Source organism: Aptenodytes forsteri, unplaced genomic scaffold (assembly GCF_000699145.1).
Source record: "Aptenodytes forsteri isolate BGI_AS27 unplaced genomic scaffold, ASM69914v1 Scaffold8, whole genome shotgun sequence".
NCBI lineage: Eukaryota > Metazoa > Chordata > Aves > Sphenisciformes > Spheniscidae > Aptenodytes > Aptenodytes forsteri.
In genome coordinates, this window is record NW_008796218.1 from 9055877 (window position 1) to 9079908 (window position 24032).

At 36.9% G+C, this 24032-nt stretch overlaps 1 protein-coding gene across 1 annotated transcript in view; it reads right to left on the reverse strand.

Annotated features, from left to right (window-relative positions):
• The window catches only part of PPFIBP2 (PPFIA binding protein 2), a 113117-nt gene that overhangs the window by 25792 nt on the left and 63293 nt on the right, over positions 1-24032 (reverse strand). The window contains exons 6-10 of the mRNA XM_009288847.2: positions 21329-21352; positions 14403-14534; positions 8457-8639; positions 6385-6477; positions 3215-3323 (exon numbers count right to left, since the gene is read on the reverse strand). Of these exons, the coding sequence (XP_009287122.1) occupies positions 3215-3323; positions 6385-6477; positions 8457-8639; positions 14403-14534; positions 21329-21352 (541 nt within the window). The remainder of the gene's footprint in view (positions 1-3214; positions 3324-6384; positions 6478-8456; positions 8640-14402; positions 14535-21328; positions 21353-24032) is intronic.

The following is a 24032-nucleotide window of genomic DNA, read 5'->3' on the forward strand; positions in this document are numbered from 1 at the left end:
TTGTGATAGTCTCCCTATGTTCTTACGAGTAACCAAAACCATGTCAGTGGCATGGCAAATGCACTGTTAAACTACATTTAACTTAGAGCTTTTCAAAAGCTGAACTATTAAAAGCATCGCGCAACACAGACATGCTGGTTTTGCTTATAGAAAGCTACATAATATTATTTTATACTCTAAAAGTCAAGTAATAAAAAAAAGAAACGTTGAAGCTTATTTTGCAAAAGATGAGAGTGTGTTTTCAGTTATACATTTAAAGAAATAATTTTAAGTATGATTGAAAATTAATTATATTCCATCTGGGAAAAATATTCGGCAGCTTATGACAAGTAGCTCAAGGACATTCATGAAACTTGGAAATGAAAAATAACAAAGACTACTTTGATACGAGGAAAATTTGTAAATCTTTTTTTTTCCTTAAAACATTTCAGTATTAATAACTGAGTTAAAATCTACATCAAGAGCTAATACAGAATTGTCTCACACACAATTTAGTGTTACAAGATAGAGGTTATTCAGGAATGTTATAGTCAAAACCAATTAAAACACACTCTCTGAAAATTTATGAGGTTGTTAATCACGTCATCCTAACTTTGCTGAACCAAATCTTTCATTTCTTCTCTACACACTATTCCTAGCAAGTCCTCAAGTACCAACCTATACTAAATAAAGTCTACATGATGGAGACAGAACCTGAAATAGTTTTTCTGCTGTAACTGCCACTCAAGGAATTCATGCTTTGACATTAAAACAGACCCCCTTGTTTCACAGACTATGAAAACCAGATGTGGCAGGCATGAAGTGAGAGAGAAGAAAGAAAATCAATACTGTTAAAGAACATTTAAAAAAATGTTTTACAACTAAATGTTGAACATACAATGTCATTTGACTATTGGCAAAAACTGTAATTAGTTTTTCTTGTAGTGATTCTGAAAAATACACACCCTGTAATGATAAAGTTTTCAAACACGTAAATGAACTTTGCAAACATTTCTCTTGCAAAAGAGAACACTTAGTAACACAAGCCATGCACAGACACAGCCAAATCAAAAACAAGCCAGCAGGCAGTGGGCAAGCAATTGGAAGATTTTTAAAAAGCCATTAAAAATCACAGTCCTACTAATTTCTCTTTATAAATATTAGACTTCAAAAAAGAACTGGTGTCAAGGTATTTTTAAGCACATTAAAGCAAACTTTACTTACAATATTTATAACAACATCAAGTATGGAAACATTTTTATTCAGACTGGTTTTTTTAATTTAGTGCACTGATTAAAAAAAAGCCCAAATCCTTCCCGTCCAAGGAAGGAGGCTTTCAATTAAAGCCATCTTTCCAGGTATTATATGGGTTTTACATATGTACAAATAAAAAGAGGTAAAGGTTAAGTTTTGGCTCTGTTAACCTTGACAATGTCCCTTTGAAGTCCATCTATCTGATTTGTAAACCTCTGATTTTTTTTCTGAAGTGAAATCTTACGAAACAGGGCAAGTAGCTGTCTGCTTGCTGTAAGCAGTGAAAGCAATGTCTCATGTATATTACAATTAGACAGCCAAATCTAAACAAACATTGAATTATTCCTGCAGAATGCATTTGAGTTATAATTTGTGTGAAAGTAACAGTGAGATAAAGCCAAAAGTGAATTGCAAGGCTTACGTTTTTCTTTTAGCCTTCTCCTATAAACTTCCTCTACGATGGTAAATGGTGAGAGTCAAGTAAAGTATGTAGAAAAAGCACATATTAGATAAATTTTGCAGTTTAATTAGAATATGCATTCTAGCATACTACATTATTTTCCAACTTTATTTGAGAAGACCATCTAAAAATCTGATAAATCAGTAATTTTTCTGCAGAAGAATTATTACTGCCGCATACTGATTCCATTCAAATATAGTCTAAGTGGTTTCCTTAAATGTAGCCTAAAGAATCTGTACAGGGTTTGATTCTCCTCCCACTGGAATCGAGGACAGTTTCACCCATCTTCAGCATGAACAGGAACAGACACACTACTAGAAGCTGAAAGTTGCTGAGCTCTTGATTTATTGTCATACCACTCTCTTTCCCTTGAAATATCGTAAGTTATTTGGGAATCTCATAGAACATACAAGATTCTATTAGTAGAAGAGTTCCTCTACAAAACACTGCTGTTAGACAAACTAATTTTCTAGTTAGACATGCAGTTCTCTACATGCACAAGCTCTGCAGCTGACTGAAATCAGCACCAAGCATATGTTAAGTCACTTATTTGGAATAAACAACAGTCAAAATACAGAATCTTCTAGAAAAGACACATCTGCATTAATTCCTGTAAGGAGATTCTTGGTAAGCCCTGAGAAAGAGGTAGTACCGCACCTGAAAAGTCACATCTCAACAAGGGCACTCTTCAGAAGCGTTAGTTAACACCCACAAAAGAAGTTAGTGCAGCTAAGCTGATGCATTGTGGTCAACTACACACAAATATTCCTCCATGGATAAGTGTCAGTATTATAGAAGAAAAAGGTCACTAATATCATATTGCTCACAGCCCAGCAATTGACAGAAGCTCCAGGGAGTCAATATTTCAGAGAACTGTGACATGACTGGTTGAGACCAAAGGCTAAACAAACTGGTTTATTTGCCATTGACCTGTATCAACAGTGCAGATTTAAAACAGCAACCTACAATATCATAGAATCATAGAACAGCCCAGGCTGGAAGGGACCTTGAAAGACCATCTGGTCCAACCTTTCATAGGAGAGGGAGCCTAAATGAGATATAGTCCTGAAGAAAGGAAAGACGCAAATCAATGACTATGTTTTAGAATGTTCGGACATTTAAACATTACGCTTAGCTGTGACAATTTTTTTTTTTCTTAAAAAATGGAAACTGCAGATTTTTCAAAGAAATTTTGGGGGTATGTATAAAAAAAATATATTCCCACTGAACTACAATGACTCTTTCAAATTATAAATAAAATTCCAGTAGAAAAAGTTTCAGTACCCTTAGGAAACTTATCGCAATTTGTGCTGGCTCTAGATTGGGAAAGAATTTCACGCATTAAAGGCCTCTACTCTACCAGAAGACAAAATAAATTTGCACCATTTTTCCTCCCAAAATAAATTCTAAAAGTCCATTCCTACATCTCTTTGTATTCCTTTGAAATACTGAGCCAAGCTGCTACCAAACTGAAGTTAAAGTAGGGTTTTGGATTTTTAATTTTAATTCCCCTCCTCTTACCTCTTTCTGCCACTTCACTATGTGATGAGGTCCTAGATAGCTGACTTTGTAACCGTTCTATTTCTGCATCTTTGAGAGCTAATTGCTCTTGAAGCTGGGCTATCTCAGCCTGAAAGAGAGTACAACAAATTCAGAATAACATTATCATCGATTCTCTGTGATTCTTTCCCCATGAACTAGAAGAATTCTAAGCGTAACACTTTACTTCGACTGATGTCCTGTTCCCAACTCAGGACATTTCATAAACACTATAACAACGTTACATATTTCATGATGTTACTATCCTATTCCTTTTACAGAAGCTCACTTTTTCCAATGTAATTAGCTCTCAGAGAAGAGAGATTTACAGAAAGGTAAAATTTTCAAGGATTCATGTAGGTAAAAAAACCTCTGGAAAGTTCTCAGTGCTACGATACGGGTCATATAATAATGACTATTACAGGGCAACTCCTGAGTTTTGCATAAAGACCGCTAAAAGATCACAAAACATTTTTTATCCTAGTTACTACTTATTAATATAACTGAGAATCTATTAATGCTGAGCCCTTTTCTCAGCCGCACGACAAAACTGTTCTTCCTCACATCAGATACTACAGCAATAGGCTAGAAGCAAAGCACGGCTTGGGAAACAACCACATACATGCAACAAAATATCAGTGGTTCATTTACAATTACTGCAACTTGTGCTGCCACTAGATTGGGATAGAGTATCACACATTAAAGACCTCAACAATACAGAGGGAAAAGAATTCTGTGATTGTCCAGCTTGAAATACAGCGACGCTCATCTCTTTTTCCTGTTTATGAGAAAAACTGTCAACAGCATACTTTACTAAGTCAGTAGCTTAATTCAGATTTTCTTCAGCAGCCTTAAAGCCTTTATATATCAATATTCTGCATTTCCCCAGCAAAAGCATACCAAACCTCCTTGCAGTTAAAGAAAAAAAAGAAAAAAATGAAACAACAACAAAAAAATCACTAATGTGACCAGTTTCTCAGAATACTAAAATAAAGCAGGAAAAAATGCAAAACACCAAACAATATTATCCGAACAGGGAAAAACATGGACTAATTTACTCTAATACACAAACTTATTTTCACCAGGAAGCAAGCAGCTGGATGGCAGCAAAAGATCACCACTCTGCCTGCAATTCCATACGGAATAGAAGAATCTGCCTTGTTGCATCTCTGAAGGGCTCCTACACTTCCCAGTGACTAATATGCTTTTTATATCCAGCCACGGAAATATTCCAATTTCTCATCTAAGAAGCTGCAGCCACAGCAAGACAAAAGCTGCAGACCTCTTAATACCAGATTTGGATTTGCCTCCCCTGGTCCATTTGATCTCATAGCTCTTTTAAATGCCATTTTCCTTTAAGGTCTCATTCCTGTCATCTCTACAATTATTTTTCTTCTTCCTCTCTCTTTCCCTGTACTTTTCTTCCTTTCTAGTCCTGTATCTTCTCTCACTCAATGGGTTTTACGATTCTTCTTTCTTATTTTCATTCTGCTCCTACACTTTCCATAATCTTTATCTGTCTTGGCAGCTGGCCACACACTGCTTGAGAAAATATTTTCCCAAAGACTCTTCATTTCCACCACGTCAGAGAAAACATTTTCATGGATACAAGAGCTATTATCTTAAAAGGAAAAAAGACACAATAGCAACATTTCAATATTCATCTAAGAATTCTCAAAAGAGAGAAATGCTAATACAAATAATTGCTATCTGTCATTTCTGGATCAAGCCATCAAGTACTAAATAGAAAACTCAGTTTAATAATTTGAAATGTTTTTCCAAGATCCAACCACAACTTAAAAAAGTCAGTTCTCCTGGTTTCGGCTGGGGTAGAGTTAATTTCCTTCCTAGTAGCTGGTACAGTGCTGTGTTTTGGATTTAGGATGAGAACAATGTTGATAACACACCGATGTTTTAGTTGTTGCTAGGTAGGGCTTGCACTAGTCAAGGACTTTTCAGCTTCTCATGCTCCACCGACTGAGAAGGCTGGAGGTGCACAAGAAGCTGGGAGGGGGCACAGCCAGGACAGCTGACCCAAACTGGCCAAAGGGACATTCTCTTTGACGGGAATGTCACATACCATGTGACATCATGCTCAGTATAGAAACTGGGGGAAAGCTGGCCGGGGGGGGCCGCTGCTCGAGGACTGGCTGGGCATCGGTCGGCGGGTGGTGAGCAACTGCATTGTGCATCACTTGCTTTGTATGGTCTTTTACCATTATTATTTCCTCTTCCTTTTCTGTCCTATTAAACTGTCTTTATCTCAACCACGGGTTTTACTTTTTTTTCCGATCCCCCATCCCACCGGGGCAGGGAGGAGGGTGATCGAGTGGCTGTGTGGTGCTTAGTTGCCAACTGGGGTCAAACCACGACATCAGTCATTCGTATGAACAGCGATTATAGCACTACACAAATGAAAGGAGATGTGATTACAGCACAAAAGTGTACCTCAATAGGGAAAAATAATAAGCTGCTTTTTAATCTAGTGGAAAAGGGCTAAAAATTCAAACTAGAAATAAAGTGCAACTGCTTAACAATGAGACTGTTCAACTAGAAAAATTAATTACTGGGGAAAATGATGAAATGTTTCAAATGTCAAGTTTCTCCAGATTACGATCCAACAGCTTTCCAGGATTTAAGGTCAACAGAAGGGTAAGGCAGCTATGCACTTTGATATACATGAAGTCAAAGCAGATGTTCTAATGGTGTATTTTGGGCTTAATGTCTATTAAAATAAATTCCATATAAGTGAACACCCAACCAACTTTGCATGTCTCTTCTCTTCAGTCTGGAAAGCATATTCCACAGAGGCTTGTCACCATTACACAAATAAAAGACAGAAAACCTTCAAAGAGGCCTTTCCTCAGAACAGGTCTTTTGTAAGTCAAAATGCATTTTTATTTTTTTTTAAATAAGAATTACAAAAAGGTAGAAGACTGGAAACTGCAGGGAAGGAGCAAAAGGCACAAAAAGAAGCTATAAAAACTTTAAACCAAAATACTTATTGCAAAGATGGTTGAAGAAAACTTGACTTTATAGTAGGCCCCGACACAAGGCAATTGTAAGAAAAGTAAATATCGATGAGAAGTGGAGCATATCCCTTTCCAGCTGAAATAAGTCTATCATTAGTAAATGCCAAGTATTCTGCTTACTTTAGTTGCTTTTAATTTCCACTCGTATTGATTTCTTTCATTTTCCAGTTCTTCCACTTTAATTTTGAGGTGTCTAAGTTCCTGCAGCAAACCCTGCAAAGGAAGAACAGCAGCTAAAAGTAAGAAAACCCTGGTAGATATTAATTTTCCACAGTCCTGAATTAAAGATCACGCATGAGCCACACAGTAATGAACACTGAACCACCACATTAAAAACTGTGACCTAGTCTAAGAAGACAAAAACTATTTTGAATTAAGAGATACGGAATACTTTCTCAAACTCTCCACCTGAAATTATGAGCAAATTTCTTAGTTATATTAAGGAATGCAGCTAGGCCTGGTGAAGTCATGTGTGTCTCAGTGAAAATGAGCCAAAAAATCCACAACTGCAGTCTCATATAACATTAACTATTGGGCTTTTTTTGTTTTGTTTTGGGTTTTTTGTTTTGCTTTGTTTTTCAGCCACCTTAAATTAAGCAGAAACCTGCAGTGCTAAAAGATTACTAACTTTCATTAAAATAACAATCCTCCCCCCAAACAGGTGTTTAAGCTACTTACCAAGAAAAATAACACTCAAACTAAATAGTATCTAGGAAGTTACAGGCATTTAATACCATACACATACACTCAAATATGACTACAAATATGCTACTTTCAGCATTGATGTTTGCCACTTTGCAAACTGAGTTGATGCAGCCTACAGCTGCAGCCAGCCAGGGGTCCTAACATTCTCCATCTATTCCTCTGACAAAGTTGTCTCTTAAATGTCCCTTCTCCTGTTCCTTGACAGAACCGTATCTTATTGTTCATTCTGAAGGACAACATTATTAAATCCCTGATGGAGCTCTGATGAGACCAAATGTCTTAAAATGAAGGAATGGAAGAATTTGGAAGTGTAACTCAATTTTGGAATCCTGTATAGTATATACATTAAGCAACCATACTAATATCTTGGATTAAATTAATGTTTATTTTGAATGACTCCCAGATTTGACTCTCAGATTATTTCCCCAGTATGCAGCTTGTACTGTAGTCTAATCGTTCACTAATTAGTTCTGAACAGAGGCAAGCTCAGTAACAATAGCACTATTTTCAAAATAGGCATCATACCCAAATGAGTTATTTTTGTAAAATAAACCTATGAGAAAAATTACTGAAAAACTCCCTCACAATGTAAGCAGATTATTTATAAAATGAGTCTGGGGATCCAAATTTTAACCAGAGATGTGGCAACTAAATCAAACTGATTTAAAAGCAAATATTAAAATGGACTTTTTTCAGGAATGCCAGTATCATTCCACCTTCAGTAAATTTAAGCAGTTTATGCAAAGTAGCTTTTTTTTTTTTGACATGTGGCATAGTTTTCACCAAATACAACTAGGATCTGTAATGTAAATTCAAAAATGCTTTTCTAGTAACTGCTAATGTCAGAGAATAAACAAAAACGTGTTGGATTTGCTATTTTAAAGGTACAAGCAGATTATTTTTATTATGGCTCTCATTCACTTTAACATTACCATTAGAAAAAGAATAGTCTTACCTGAAACTGTATTTTATACTTGTGTTAAACTTTTAAGATATTCAGGATTTAATAATCTGTGTTCAGAGGACTGGTTAGGGTGCACCATCATGCACGGCTAGGGTGACATTATCATGAGGAAAATTAACAAGCTACCAAACCATGCTAGCATGCTGCGTATCAAACAGACAAATCTCAACTTAGGAAAAAAAAACCCAAACCAAAAACAAACCCCACACCACACCAGCACTACAGACCTACAAGTAAAATGAAAATCATAGAAAATCCTGAAAGAGGTGATTGAGTCTTACAGATACCTGTGCTTTAGTAGACAGGTATCAATGGTCACCAAATTTGTCCCAATAATCAGGGGTGGGGTGTCTGGGGTGGGGTTTTTTTTGGTGATTTTTATGACCACCTCACTCTCTGCTAATGAAAGTCACAACGATTAATGCCAATAATTCACAACATAGCTCTGGTTAGCGGAATTTAGTTTCTGCAAGAGAAGAGAAGAGGCAATACACAGGCTTCTGCTAAGGTGTACTTCTCGTACATCACACCGAGAGCAATTCTTCTGGCTGAGAGTCTCTACCACTGATCTTGGACTAGATTGAGGACCATTAGGTGTCAAGTCTGGTTTCCTATCTTGAGACTTTCTTTCTTGGATTCTACTATTAATTTCCAGCTGCAGTCTACACATCTGCTCCTGTAGCTCACTGATCAGGTTCACTACTGACTGAAAACATGGGAAGAAAGGAAAAAAAGAAAAAAAAAAAAGAAAAAAAAGGGGAGAAAGAAAATGATGCAAAGAAGATATTTCTACAGTTGCAGCACAAATAAATACATGAAGCATGTCAAAAGCAAACTAAAAAAAGGCAGATGATGTGTTTCCCTTCTGATAAAGTCTATGTGAATGGGTATAAATCTGGAATACTGCACAAAAGCTACAGTTTAAAAAGAACAGAATCTATATTCCAGACTAATTCATGATTCTGATCCTAATGTGAAGATCAGAATCTGGCCCCTCATTTTTGGAAACTTACCCAGTCACATGAAGTCAGATATCAGGAAAAACTGGAACATATTTTAATATGCTGGCTCAGAGGCACAATTTTGCTGAAATGGACTTGATTACATTCATTTACACAGCCAAATCATCCCCTAGGAAGAAATTGCTAAGTGCTCAGTTGGAGCCATAACCTACTCTTTCACAATTTATACCCGGAATTTACTGATAAAGTAATTCTGCTTCCAGGTCTAGCATAGGTCCGAAAAATAACTCCATTACCTAGCTTGCTAGCTAGGCAGTATCTTGACATGGAGAAAGAGTTAAGCAACATACATAGGAGAAATCAAAGGCTACCACAGGAGAAAAAGTAACGACTTTTAAAGTGCACTGATTTGCTGGCCTGCTTCTTGAAATTGTTGTGTGTATCACTGATACACACAAAAAACCCAGCTACAGAAAGCAAACCAAAGACAAGTATTAAAATCTACGTAACATTTCACTTAAATTCCGTAACTCAGTAGCAAATAGTGCTGGGTATTTTCTCAAGTATTACAAGTTTGGAGTGCCTTTCTCTTAATTTTCATGTACATTAACAACATAGGTTTTGTGATTTCTCAATCTTCTCAAGTGGAATAAATTTGATGAGATTAATCCATCTCCCAAAGGAGTGAAAAAGTTTTTAGTGGACAGAACAACAGATGACATGGCATAATTTTTTTTATTTTCTTCATTACAATGCACAACAGTCCTCCTGTAATCTCAACTCTCTGGCGAACCAATAATCTCAAAGCTAGGGAACAGCTACTGCAAGGACAGGACACTATTCTGACCAGGCAAGTATCTAACACAACTAATCTCAAATTGTATCAGCATCCACAGACAACTTTAAACATTCACAAATATTCCCTTTCAAAAGTGTATGTATCAGTTAGGTAAAAGAGTTTCATATCCGTTAAGTATTTTTCTAGGGCGCTGTGCTTAAGACAAAATTCAGAAAAGCAGTTGCATATATTTCACTTTATACATATTATTCTCAACCAGGATCACAACGTCTGACGCTCATCCTCTTTCATCCAACAAACGTTTTATGCATGCAAATGAGGATTAGTTCCATAAACAATCAAAAAATTCAGAAAGAGTATTGGGCCCCATCACACCAACTCTGCACTATCCAGTCTTTTATAGGCTGACATGTTTTGCCATGGCTGCACGGGTAAGGAAAGATAGCCTCCTTCAGTATCAGCTCCCCTAGGTGAAATCATATCCTTTGTATATTCAGTGGCTACATTAGCCACTTTGCAGCAACACAGTAGGACAATGGTGAGGAGAACGTCCCCCTAGCTAACTCATTCTCTTATCAGAACGCTGCAAAGCAGAACATCCATAGGACTAGCTGTATGTACAATTTAGATACTATCCACAATCCCTCTATCTTCCATGCTTCGATTTTTTTTCTTTTTTACCATCATTTCCACCGTCAGATGCCTCACTGAGCAGTACTGACTGGAGATTGGAATCATCAGGACACACATCCATGTCTTGCTTTCTTTTAAGCACCAAGGTTTTAGTCCATGCTCGTCTTTGACAGAGAACGCTGTTAACCCAATATGAGGTTCTGAAGAACCATTGCTCAAACAAGATGCACAGACTTTTAAACACAAACTGACAGCTGCTCCAGTTGTGGCAATGTGGGAGAGTTCAAAAACACTTCTGCTGCCGCCTTGTAATTCTTTTCTCTTTTGCCTCATGTTAAAAATGGGAATGGGAAACACTCTGCGTCCACACAGACTTCTCTCAAAGCAAACTTGACAGTACAGAAATGGCAGAAATCCTTACCCCAGTGAAGGATAAGAGGTCTATGGAGGAGAAACAGATGAACTCCAGCTGCAATATATGCCTTTACAGTTGTTTCTAGTTTCAAGATAGAAAAGGCTTCTCATGTTTGAGATCTTTTCACAGCATGAAAATTTATTAACACTAACATACTATATCTTGAATTTGATTCAGGTGAGACAACAAACCAAACTCCCCAGTGGGAGTCAGTGGCTCACAGACTCAAGTTTCTTTGAAATTGCAAGTAACTATGCACTAGATATTTAATACAGAAGTGTCCACACAAGAGCCACAAAACACTTCCCAACAGCTTATAGCAAACTTCAGATCCTCAGTATGAAAAAGCAAAAACCACAAGACTTATCCCATGCTAGAAAAGAAAAAGTAGGAGAGAAGAAGGGCTGCTAAGCAAGTTGAAATGGACAATTATTCCTGCAGTCTCCTGATAGTGATAGAAGGTCTCTTTTGTCTATGTTCAGGTAGAGCAGACATCTGGGCTGCCATTAATCACTTGATAATGCTGCTCGCTCATACCTTGCTACATTAAGAAAACACATTTCCAAAATTTCTAAGGCTTCTCAGGTAAGAGAAAAGCTACACAAACTCCCTCAGGTGGGATTTCAGAAACCTTTACAGCACCACTGCAGCAGAAGTAGAACATTATTCCACAAAAAAAAGGAATTAAAATTACAAAGCCAAGAGTGAGACTATACATTTACAAGCAGCTATTCTCCCAACCCCTCTGTTACATATATAAATAAATGGCACTTTAAATTTAGCATGTGCTTTTGAAGAGCCAGAGACAAGTGGCATTCCGTGTGAAATTAATACCTTTGAGAGGAGGTTAGAGATGCTTGATAAACTCTTTGCTGCTAACTAAAACCAAAACTAAACCACAGCTGCACAAATTAAATGAATCTGACACATTAAAACTTGCTCACATATTTAGCAGGATATCTTAATTTGTTCTGTTTCCCCCCAACCCAATCAGAGAAATAATTCTACAGATAAATTCTATGTGACTGGAAACAGCTGCTGTGAAATAAGCCGACACAAAATTAGAGTACAGAACAAATATGTTTTAGCTGAATTATTCTGCAATGTCACATTTAATTTTAAACTTTTTAAAACCCGTTATTATATTTAGAAATTGCAGGGTCAGCTATGAAGTATAATTAACAGGCTGTTTAAAATGGTTTAACTACTGGATGCCTCTGTAACACACGCACTAGGGTGAAAGCTGAGGACTATTACTTCTGATAGTAGCAAATCTATAAAATCACTCTTCTGCTCACCTCTGTCAATCCTAAACTCAGTCTTCAAAGCAGCAACTGACCAGCTGCAGTCTATAAGAAAGGCTCTACCTCTGTCACTCATAGCTTTGTTCCACTTATGTAAAAATACTAATTGCAATTTCATTTGAGGCATTATACACTATAAGAGCATGTTATAGTCGCCACGACATTCAGAGATAAAATTACAAGAAGATTAGTTTCATTCAGTCACTGTCAATTTGGAGAACTGTCACTCTGAAGCAATTAGGTTACCAAAACACAACTGTGTATGCATAAACAAGAGCAAACTAAAGGTAGACTGTTGGCATACATAAGAGTGGTTTATTCACTAGAAGGGTGTAGCTGGGCAGTGGAGGCAAGGAGTTCAGGAAGACACTCAAAGATATTACCCAATTTAAGCAGCACTTGTAGTCTAATAGCATAAAGAAAACATACTAATAAATTTCATTCTGATGTTTGAAATTGTGTTTGTATTGAAAATTAGTAAAATTTACAGTAAAAGGAGCTGAAATAGTGTTAAAGCATTAGAATTCAAGTAAGCATCCAGTTTGACTGAAAGTAGCCCCTGTTCATCTTGACAAATTGGATTAACACTTATTCAGGACAATCTGAAATAATTTTAAAAATGGCTCAATGAGCAAACCAAAACCGCTGTTTATTCCCACAGCTTTACTTACAACACCCGTTCTCCTTGCTTTGTATACACAGGTTTGCAACTTTCAACAGGCCAGGAATCTAATCACATCTTGGGGTAGTTAATAATTCAGGGCATACTTAACACAATGATTCTCAACTTTTCCATCAGATTAGAATCCTTTTCCATCTCAGCAGGAACGTTTCCTATCACTTAGCGATATAAAAAAGGCTTCCAGGCCAATAAAGATCAACTTTTCCATCCAAGGGGGCCACACACCTTGTTGCAGTGGCAGAAGAATTTCACAGGTCATAGCCTCACCCTCATCACAGGCCCAGACCTACTGGGTACTTAAAAGTCCTGTCAATGCAAATGCACTCAAAAGCTTTGTTGCTTTCCAGGAGTCAGGCTGACTGTGCATGTCCTGCAATAATTTAAGCAGCCTCATCCTCGTATTCGACATGTAAAGGGAAGTGCTGAAGGCCTCTCAGGAAAGCGGCTGCCAGGAGCTGGCTGCCATCTGTAGCAATTAGGCGCTGCACAGACCCGTTTAGATTTTCAGGTAGTACGAGACTGCTTAGGCCTTCTGTACACAAGAGCGTGAGAAGGCCACAGATGGTAAAAACAGCAGCTGGTGCCTCTCTGGCTTGCAACCTCTGCCAGAAATTGCTCTCTTCAAGCTATCTTTTAATCTCTAAGGAAAACTTCAGAGGATAAATAAGTCAAAAAACAAACACACCCCAAACATATTATGTCACTGCAGGTAAATTACTTACACATAGTTATCAAATATTCCACTAGCAACATTATGGAGAGCAAACAGTTTTCTAACACTGCCTGGATTTCAAATTGTCCTAAGTCAATGTGGAACATAAAGTCTTTTTTCAGTCAGCAACGTATAAATCTTGGACCTAGTAATCCTCCCTTGCCAGGTAATCCTCTCCTGCTAGTTGGTCCCCTTACAGGGCCACTGAGTAGGGCAACACAGGGCAATTCGTATGAATTAGTCTTCCATAATCGCTTTCCTTCCCAGCTCCCACCTGCTGCTCACTACCATGAAATGGATGTTGTTCATATGACCCCGTTTCATGCTTTCTTTCTTAACCAATATGGTAAAAAGCAAAGCTTCTTTGATGTCCAGAACTCTCCACATCTGAAGGGGAGTAAGGATTAGAAATTCCTCCAATGCATGTCATTTTTTTTTGCACTATTTATTATGTAACCACAAGGGGAAAGACTCATTTGAGGAAAATGCCCTGCCCCTTGCCTTCCCCTCCCAAGTGCCATGAATGCATTAAAATCACCAAGGGCGATCGTCTAAGTGTTTGTAGCATCCCTGATACTACTGAGCTGGCAGTCTTCTGTCACAAACAAGGAAAGAGAAGGGCTCTGGTAGGCCTCATGTGGCCATGCCAGTCCAGCTCCCATGGAAAGGAAAGGGTGAAGTGAACGCCAATTGTAATGTATGCTTCTGGAAGGGACTTTGTGCCTTGATTAAAGCCAAACAGCAACCTTTGAAGTATAATGAGAGAGGGGAAAAGAAACCACATCCCAAAAATGCATAATCATATCCCTCACTGAATTCACAGGATCAATGATACGGCCTGTGCTGTAAGCACGGAAAATCCTACTGCATGCTGATGTCAGGTCAAAAGCTCAGGTGTATGACAGCATACCACAGACACATGATAGAAAAAAAAAGAAAACAAGCTAATGAAAGAAACTCACCTCAGCTTTGTTCTGTTTCTCTTCATATTCACTCTGTTCCTTTTCCATACCAACCAGCTTAATCTTCAGGTCTGAAACTTCAGCCATCAGATCTAATTTCTCAGTCTCTAGTGATGTTCGACTTAGCAACTCCTGAAAGCAAAGCAGAACATTTTCTCCAGTTATTTATTTGAACACTGACAGAATACTACATGATTTACTGGCAGACCCATAGAAAAGTCTCTACTCCAGTGTTTAACGCTTTCAATATGAAAGCAAAATGATTCTCTTCTGCAAAAGTCACACTTGCTACTGCTTTACAATGCAAAAAACACAGCAAGATAGATTTGATGTAAGCATTTACTGCAGGCAGAAAAAGTAACTAAAAAAAAATAATGGAGTGATTGGCAAATTTTTATGAAAGCAAATTTCTCTACCTCTCTTCATGGCATGTATACTTTGAACTGTTTGAACTGTGTGTTTCTCGAGTTCTGCAGCTATTTTCACCTAAATGTTCTCCTGTGTTAATCACTAAACCACTGTGTCCCCCTCCCTATTTCAAGAAAATGTGTGGCAGTTAATCCCCGGGCAAGACATGAAATCAGAAAACAATACTAAGGCTGAACAAACACAAACCTACATAATGCCATAGAAAGCTTCACATGACACATTACAAAACAGTTGGCTACTTCCTAAAATACTCATCAGACAAAGCTACATTTTAGTATTACAATGAAACATTTTAGAACTTCTTATCATGTGTTATTCAATAAAGGATGTATTACAGAATAAGCACACTAACCAAAATAGAGTACGAAAGACAAGCAACATTTCTGCAGTCATGCTAATAGTACTAAAAGTTTACACCATGTAGTACTTTTTAACTTTTGAAGGCTACACACTCTGGAGGGAACAGCACTGAAAAGTGGTATGTCCTAACTGGAATCTAAAAGGCAATGTCTAAACTGAGTAACAGTGTAAACAAGAAACAATTGGCTGTGACTTTTGCTTGTGTGCCCCAAGTTTGTTTTTCAGATTGCAGAGAAAGGCATACTTTGGACAGAGTGGTATCACTGTGTTTAGAAACTATTCAATATTCACACCTTCATTGCATCTTTCAGTTTTCAAGAAAGCCAAAGCAGAAAATCTTCCAAAATTTAACAGTGTATTATATATATAAAATGCTTCTGCTGGCCTCCATTTTCAAAGAGAAAAAAAAATCCATTCCGGAGTTTAAGCCTTACTAAAAAATCAATACCTAACTTTCCAAGTGCCTAATTAATTTTTGCAAAAGAACGCAGGTTTCCAAATGGTTAAAAAATTTTACGGTAATTCATAACTCACATTGGTGTTTTGACCATATAAAATGCACTGAGGAATCACAGTAGATTCTGCTTTAAATTACATGGAAGTGACTTAACTGAAGTTGGCATAGTTATTCTGGATCTACGCTGATGTTACTGAGTGATCAGAAACTGCCCTGTCCATCACCCTTTTCTCACCTCTTCCTCTTCCCCAAACTGTATAGTATGTTGTAGACTATGGCTTGGAGCCAAGGAAGCCACAAAGGTTATTTTAAAAATTATACAGTTAAAGTTTATTTGGAACCCAAATCTGCTCTACATATAAATTCTTTTAGTCTGGTGGGGAAAACTGCCCAAATTAAAAATAGTACTAGACTTGCATCTGCATTGCAACACCAATTATCTAAGCCACCCACTATTCCCAGTGCCATGCCCATTCCTGCTGACATTGACAATGATATTTGTGTATGGATGAGAAAGTAAACAGAAATGTAGCCTCGTGGTTTGTTTTTTTTCTCTGAATGAAATAAATCAAGCACTAATCGGGAAAAGATAGCGCACTGACTTTTTTAACTGAGAAACTCTAAGGCAGTCGCCTAACGAAATCTCAGTAGTAGCTGCTTTCTACAAAGGTGATTACAAATTACAACTATAATTACAACTAACTCCTCTATCTTCCAGAAAAACACTAATTTGCACAAGTTCCAGAGGCACATTCCAGTCCAGATTGGAACAGGGCTCTGTACAGCTGTTAACATAGCAGACTTTTGCATATAAAGATATACCTATAAATGAGAACTTTGATATGAAATAAGACCACTGAACATCAGAAAGGCTAGCAGGATGAGGTGACTTTGGCCCCATGGACAGACTCTATTCACTGCTGAACTGAAACAACATTTAGAATTTTTTTTGACACTGACATGGTGTTCCATGATACAACAGGAAGATTTCTTAATAAGGCAAGGAGACACAGCATCCCTCTAGAGATTTTTAACAAAAGATCTATCCTTTGAGTGCACCATCTGGCATTACTCCTTACTTTTTTCTATAGACTCCCAAATTACACTTAGTTATGCAATGGAGAGTAATACCTCACTCCTCTCATTCTGAGTTCAGTAGCTCCATGTAAATACTAAGGTGCTACCTGGTATAAGTAAGCATGAAGGCAGCTGCCTTTTTTTTTTTTTTTAATCAACTCAAAATTTTACAGTTTTCTCTGAAGCTGGAGAATCAGATCCTCAGCTAGTGTAAACTGGCATAAAACTCTTGCCTTAAAATAGACAAAATAGCTAACTATCCCTAGTTTGTTTTCAGTGGAGCTACACTGATTTAAAACAGCTGACAATTTCTCTTGCATCTAGAGTCTAACTTTTGCTTTGAAAGAAAGTGCCGTTTAAACTAAATGTCCTCTCTTGAAATGGTAATAACTGGAAGCAATTATTTTCATCTTCAAGCAGATGCTCACAGTGAACAGCTCATTAAGAATGTGATCCATTTTGTTACAGAGAAATTATAGCGTATTTCAGTGGTATGATGCAACTTGAATTCAGCCAGAATAAATATGCAATTGAGAAAAGAAAATACAAATTTATGTTATTGGTTTTAAAGCAAAAAAGATAATATAAGACAAGCAAAATGGTAATTTGGGCTGCAGGAGCTTTAGGAGGATCTTAGAGAGCTGAAATACAGAACAGAAATAGAACATATTCTAGGGAATCTTATTTCTAAACAAGATACTTGTTTTTAATTTTAAAATATACTATAAATAGAATTTATCAAAGTTCTTTTTTTTGAAAATCAACTTTTAACTTTAAAAATTAAGGAAAAAAAGCTATTTTAGAGTAGAATAATTACAAAGATGAATCATGCAGAAGCTACAATAAGCATGTACCAGACAAATCAATGAACAGCAAACTATTTCCAAACACAACTGTATTTTTAAAATTCATACTGTATACTTTTAAAATATTTAATCATGCTTTTCAGTATTCCCAATGAAACTGAAGCACATGCTGTATATCTCACTTTCACATTGTCTTGTCTTGGAAATACATAATTCTTCCAAAGCTGCTTATAAAATTTAACATGACAGAAAATAGCTTAGAAAGAGGACACTGCACTATTCTAGGCTGTCAGCTTCAAGCACAGAAAATTCCAGGATATTCAGCACTCCACAAAACAGAAGAAACAATCATGCCATACACTGATTGAGAAACCGTAAGTAAGATTTTAGTCAAGTGGGGGGAAAAAAACCCCAAAGATCCCATTTTGCACTTATGCACTGTACAAAATACAACACTCAAGAAATTTCATACTTTTCACCCTTATTAAAATAGTTGAGAGAGACAGACAGACCGACCAAGCTACCTACCTGGTAAGCAAAATTCAGCAAGAACCACCACTAATAAGGACTGCACTTTTCAAATGCTGTGTGTCAGCTGTGACAGAAATAAGGTATTTGCTTAACTGAAAACACAGCTGAGAGCACTGTACATGTGTAATCATCATGAAATGGTGCAAGTCAGTAGCAGAGAGTGAATTATAGCCCTCCAATTCATCATTTGCCCATTATATAGTTAAGCAATGGAAAGGACAGAACTTCCCATTGCACTGCCAATTTGAACAGCCCTTTGCATACGCCTGACGAGCAGATTCGTGCCTACATTAACTGTAAAATAACAAAGCAGTGTAATGCTCACCTGTATAGATAAGCTGCACCACTTCAGAGCGCACTCTGAAAACCTTACGCCTCACAACCAGAGCAGCACAGAGCATACTTCAAAATCTGAAACACTAAGCTAGCTGCTGGCAAGAAGTTACTGCATGCTATAAACAAGTGCTGAAATTCATCTAAGATCAGATAACTCAGGCAACCGAAAGTTGAAGGAATGATTTTTGCCAGCCAGCAAAGTTCCTGAGAAGCACACAGATACACACCAGATTTATACTGTGCAACCAAGATAGGATTCTGGCTCCCCTGAGTATAAGACAACTGCAAAACCAGAACGGGTACACACTAAACTGCATGGGATTCAAGCATTGGAGTCAAGTTCCTACTCTCATACAGCTCCTGCCTGCATTCTTTTAATCCACTGTTTTTTAAAAGATTCTCCACTGTGCCTCACAAGGGCACTGGCACACTTTCCCCTGCTCCTTGCACCCAGGCAGAAGTTGGCCATAAATTGACATGAGAAACAGAAATTCACTCCTGTTTGCATTCAAGCATTTCAGTTGCTACGTGTATTTTTAAGACAGAAGGAATCCTAAAGCCAAGTGCTTTGTACTTTGAAAGAGAATTTACTTGACACAATCATGTTTACACAATGCACCCATCTGACAAGAGTCCCCTGGATTGCTTCTTGCAATTATGTGTCAGAAATACGATGGAAGGTGGAAACACACGGTGAAACCACATCTAGGATTTGGTATAGGTCAGGTACAGGAAGGACATCGCCACACAGACCAGCATTTTGATTCGCAAAGCAAACTGTATGCTGTTATACTTTAAGCCACAGAGCTTCAATGGGAACTAGTATCTGTTAAATAAATCAAATGCAGCACTGGAATAGCAAAGAGGTAACTAACTATTCTTACTCACGATAATTACCATAACAAATGCACTTAAAAGAACTGTGGAGGTGAAATCTGTATATGCAGAAAATTCACTTTTCCAACTGACTTAACACAGCTATCAAGATTGACAGCATAGATTCCATAGCACCAATGTGTTTACATTATGCATGGCTGGTAGTTTCTGTTATGGGACAATTTAGGCTACTTTATAGAGCAAGAATTACTTTTGCTTTCCAATTCTGTTCTACATTTGTACACAGTACAAATAAAAGTTGATAGCAAGTTGATAGGAGGTTCCCCCAAGGCTAACATAGCAGATGTTCAAGACCCTCTCTTCTCTTAAGAAAATATTTCTTTCTTAAAATTGACTGGAAGAAAGTACTTAGAAATGCCACAAACTAACTTGGAACAAGACACTTACACATCATTCTTCTCTAAAATTGGCTGTAATTTTACATTTTAAAGCAGCTGATATACTGGAAATGGACTGTCACAGCATAAATTGTTTTCATAGGATAATTCTAGGAGGTTTTTTTTTAATTTCAAGACATTCATTACAATGTGCTACGGGGTAAGGCTATTCACACAGGTTGACATTTCCATATTCTTTACACTTTCGATGGCAAGACAGAGATACCACTGGAAGGCAATTCAGTGAGACCAAACTGGCATCTTGCTCCCAAGTCATGCTCCAGAAAATTTTCTCTTAACATTTACCACGAAGGATGACCAGGGAAACGTGTTTCTTGGCCTAAACCGGAACCATACTTAAGGACTGATTTAAAGTTTTGCCATTGAGTTTCATGAGTTTTTGAAAGACCTACTTTGTTTTAAAGAAAGAAAATGCAAACACCTTCAAGGAGAAAAATGCTTTTACTTGATTAGAATCTGTAGTGGAACAAGTATCCTTACAAAAGCAAAATGTTGAGTTTGACACCGTAAGCATCACATCTCATGAAAACATACGCGCATTATTTGTAACTGTGCACACCAGGGCATCTCTGCATCTGTTACACAGGATTCTCTCGCTTCTCAAACGCTGCTGAGCCGTATTTTCTTTGGCTGTGGCTTCATAAACAGCTAGGTCAAACACACATTTCACCATTGCCCTTATGCCACTCCTTGACCTTTTCTGTGAGCTGTTGCAACTCACTAACCCAGCAGAAAAACACCTCCTTCTTTTTAAACCCCAAGTTAGTTTTGTCCCAGCCACTGAGGAAAAAGTCAGATGAACATGAGAGTCGGTATAAAATAAGTTGCAGAAGTACATGGTCAGAAACAGGGAGAAGGATGAAAGGAGAATGAGGCCTTCTCCTTTTTGTAGCAGTAACCTTTTATATTGGCTCAACTCATTTCCTGAAAGTTCACACGTCGACTAAAGCATATTGCACCGTCCTCTTAGACTGATGAAGAATCACGATCTTCTGCAAGAAAGCAGCAGTGTCTGTTGCTACTATTCCACATTCAAGATGCCCACCAAATGCTGAACAGCCATTTATGTAATTTGTATAAAATTTATTTTAGCTGTTGTTTCAAAAGTGTTTCCATGACCACTTTGTAGCAGGGTTCAAAACAACTATGCATAAATCATAAGCCAGAAGGATTTTAGCCAGTAACCCCACCCTGACAAAGTGGACAAGTCTCTGCTAGCATAGATTCAGCAAAAACTATTTTGCAGGGTAGCATTAGATACCCTTTCTGTTGTGGAACTAGCAGATATGGTCATTAAATTATCTTAACAAAGTGTATGATTTTTGTTTTTATTGTAGCATTTTGGGCACAGAATTAATTGAGTCACTTTTCTTATAGTTCCCAAAATTAGAGAGTCAGGGCTTATCCTGGACTCAGGTATATAGTTTCCCAGGTAAGTAAATAATATGCTTATCCATACTGCAGTTTTACTAATATACATTAAAGATTTTTCAAGCTAGGGCAATTATCTTTATCGTTCCATTTTCTATTTAGAAGAAGCAGTCGACTTAAGTTCACAAAGGTAAAAATCAGTGGAGTTCAGTATGTTGTAAATAAGCAAGCAGGACCATTAAATAAAATTGGATTTACACGCACCTCAGGAAGATAATAGAAGTCTTTCTGCAAAACAAGAATATTTATATAGGTACATAGAGCTAGATGATTTTTTCTTTTTAAAAATGTTAGTTTACCGTAAAAATAAATAAAGATTGTCTTGAAAGATCCACTAAATAGTTTTGACTGGAAAAACTCGGTGACAACACTGGTATCTTTCATCTCTTTGCTAAGCACTTGTACAGGACACTGGCAACTGCTGGCTGGGAAGATCTTAACCCAACTTTCCCCAAAACCTGATTGATCCATCAGTCTACTGAAGTCCCTGAGGCCAGATACTCACTCTACTTTTGACAAATTAACTGCAAGAAGGCCTGTTGACCACATATATTACATGAACGTCCTAATCATCACATTATCAGGTAATTCTCTTCTCTCCAGATCTCAACTCACTCCCTGTAGAGAATAATCTTTTCAACAAGATGAACTAAGAAAAGAACCTTCAAAATAAATTACAGACAAATAGGGCCCTCTGCTGAGCCATAATAAATGTATAATTTCTCTGACTGTTGAGATTTTGAGAGATCTATCTTGGGTTTCCCATATCTAACTGTCTACTGGGGTATGTAATCCATGTGAGAAAGACACCGCAACTACCATTCCCTCATCATCCCCTAGTATTTCACTTAATTTGCTCTTCTTACTGTTCACAAAACTAAAATGTTAACTCAACATAATTTTTTCTCATTCCAGTGAGGAAAAAAAAATTAAATATCAGTTCCACACTGAATGTATTTTTTAATTTTGGTTCTGCTATTGAAAGTACATCACTCACACTAAAATTAAAATACTAAGCATATGTGTTTGTGTACGTGCCTGTCTCTGTGCAAAGTTCAAATGGACAAACTCATAGGATTAAAATGAAACACAAATCTTTACCAAGTTGTGGCCTACATAATTCTTTCTCTTAAAAAAAAAAAACACCACCAAACTCAAGCTATCATATACGCTGTAAGCATGAGAGATCAGTCACTTAGAAATTTAGCAATCAACAAGCAAGCTTGTCAGTATTTCTGCAAGTTATGTTCAAATGCAAGAGCTCAAAACTATGATACAAAGCAATCAACAAATTTGAGCTTATTGCTATTTAATATGTGTACAGGAAAGGAAATAAATTTGAAATTACTCCCATTTGGCAACAATTACAGCCGCTTAAAGTGATCTCAAAATTTAGATTTAAGGTTTATATTAAACATATTTGGAGATTCTCCGACTTCCTTAGTTTTAGTACAGACTTTTGTAGCTTATCACTTTAGGATCAGCTTTGTAAGCAATTTGTGTACATGCCTAATGCCAGACAGGTAGATCGAAACGTTTTCACTGAAATAGCAATGTACCTGCATTATTATATTCTATTTTCAGATGCCTCAGTGTTCTCTTAAATCAGGCTTTAAATTCACAGTTTCCTCAGAAGACTATCAGAGCAGAAAATTTTGTTAGAGAAACAATAAACAGTTTTAGCAGAAGTCACAGAACAACTATCTAGTTTTAGATTGAAACAGGAAACTTCTACACTCCATTGTGAATGCCTTCCTGAAGTTTGAAAACAGATTTTCGTAACTTAAATCATTACTGTTCTTTGAATTTCACTTCAGCTCTTACTGAAAACCTAAATGCACTTGCTATTTGCATTTTTAAAAGTGTCCCCTCATTTAAGTATGAGAATAAAACTTCTCCCAGTTGGAAGCATTTTGGGCTGCAAAAGTTGTGCAAGACCAATTTTTTTTTTAGAGAAGCTTGGAGCATTATAACTTTAAAAGGTTTAGGTTACAAGTTTACCTTATAGAAACTGCTACTGTTAACATATATATGTACACGGATCCTTATCATAGTAGAGTAAGTTTATACAGGTTAACACAACTGTAATTTATAAGTTTATCTAGATTAACACAACTATAATTTAAAGCTATGAATAGTTCATAGAAAGACTTGTATATACCACATAGACTAAAATAGTAAATTTATAACACAACATTTTGGGTAGGGAGAGGAAATAAGTTCATCAAGAACAGTATCTATCCTGCAAATTTCTGGTGTAGATTTTGAGGGTTATTTACAGTTTCAAATCTATTTTTGATATCTACATACTGTATTAACAGTGGATGATCTGCACCTGTAATAACAGAAAATTGCACCAGGAAAGTTCTTTTGCATTGACAGACCTGCCAGCTCTGCAGTAACACACGAAATGTAAGGTATTTAATTTATCATTTGTTCTGCTCCCTCAACATATAACATGAAAAAGCAAAAATTAAATCACATAGCCTGACACTGGGGATTGAAATAAAGAAAAGTATGTCTTTATATACTAATTTTCTTTCAAAAATAAGGGGAAAGCTCCTAAATTAAGCAAAAATGGTTATAGAACCAAACTTGATGCAGTAATTCATTTCAACTTACTACCTGTTCAGCTTCAACGCCATACGAAAACAGAACATATTTAAATAAAACTTCTTAATTCTTTAACTCCTACATATATTAGATACTTTTAACCTGCCTAACCAGTTACTCAACCATGTCCAAATTTACTTCGTCAGCACAGTACAAATAAGACACAAAAGTTTCATTTTACATGCTGCCATGTACAGTATTATGCAACCAGCCAGTAAAACGTTTCTGCAACTGGAAAACAAAGAAACATTTATTGAAGGGGGGGGGAGGAGGGAAAAAAAAAAAAAAAAAAAAA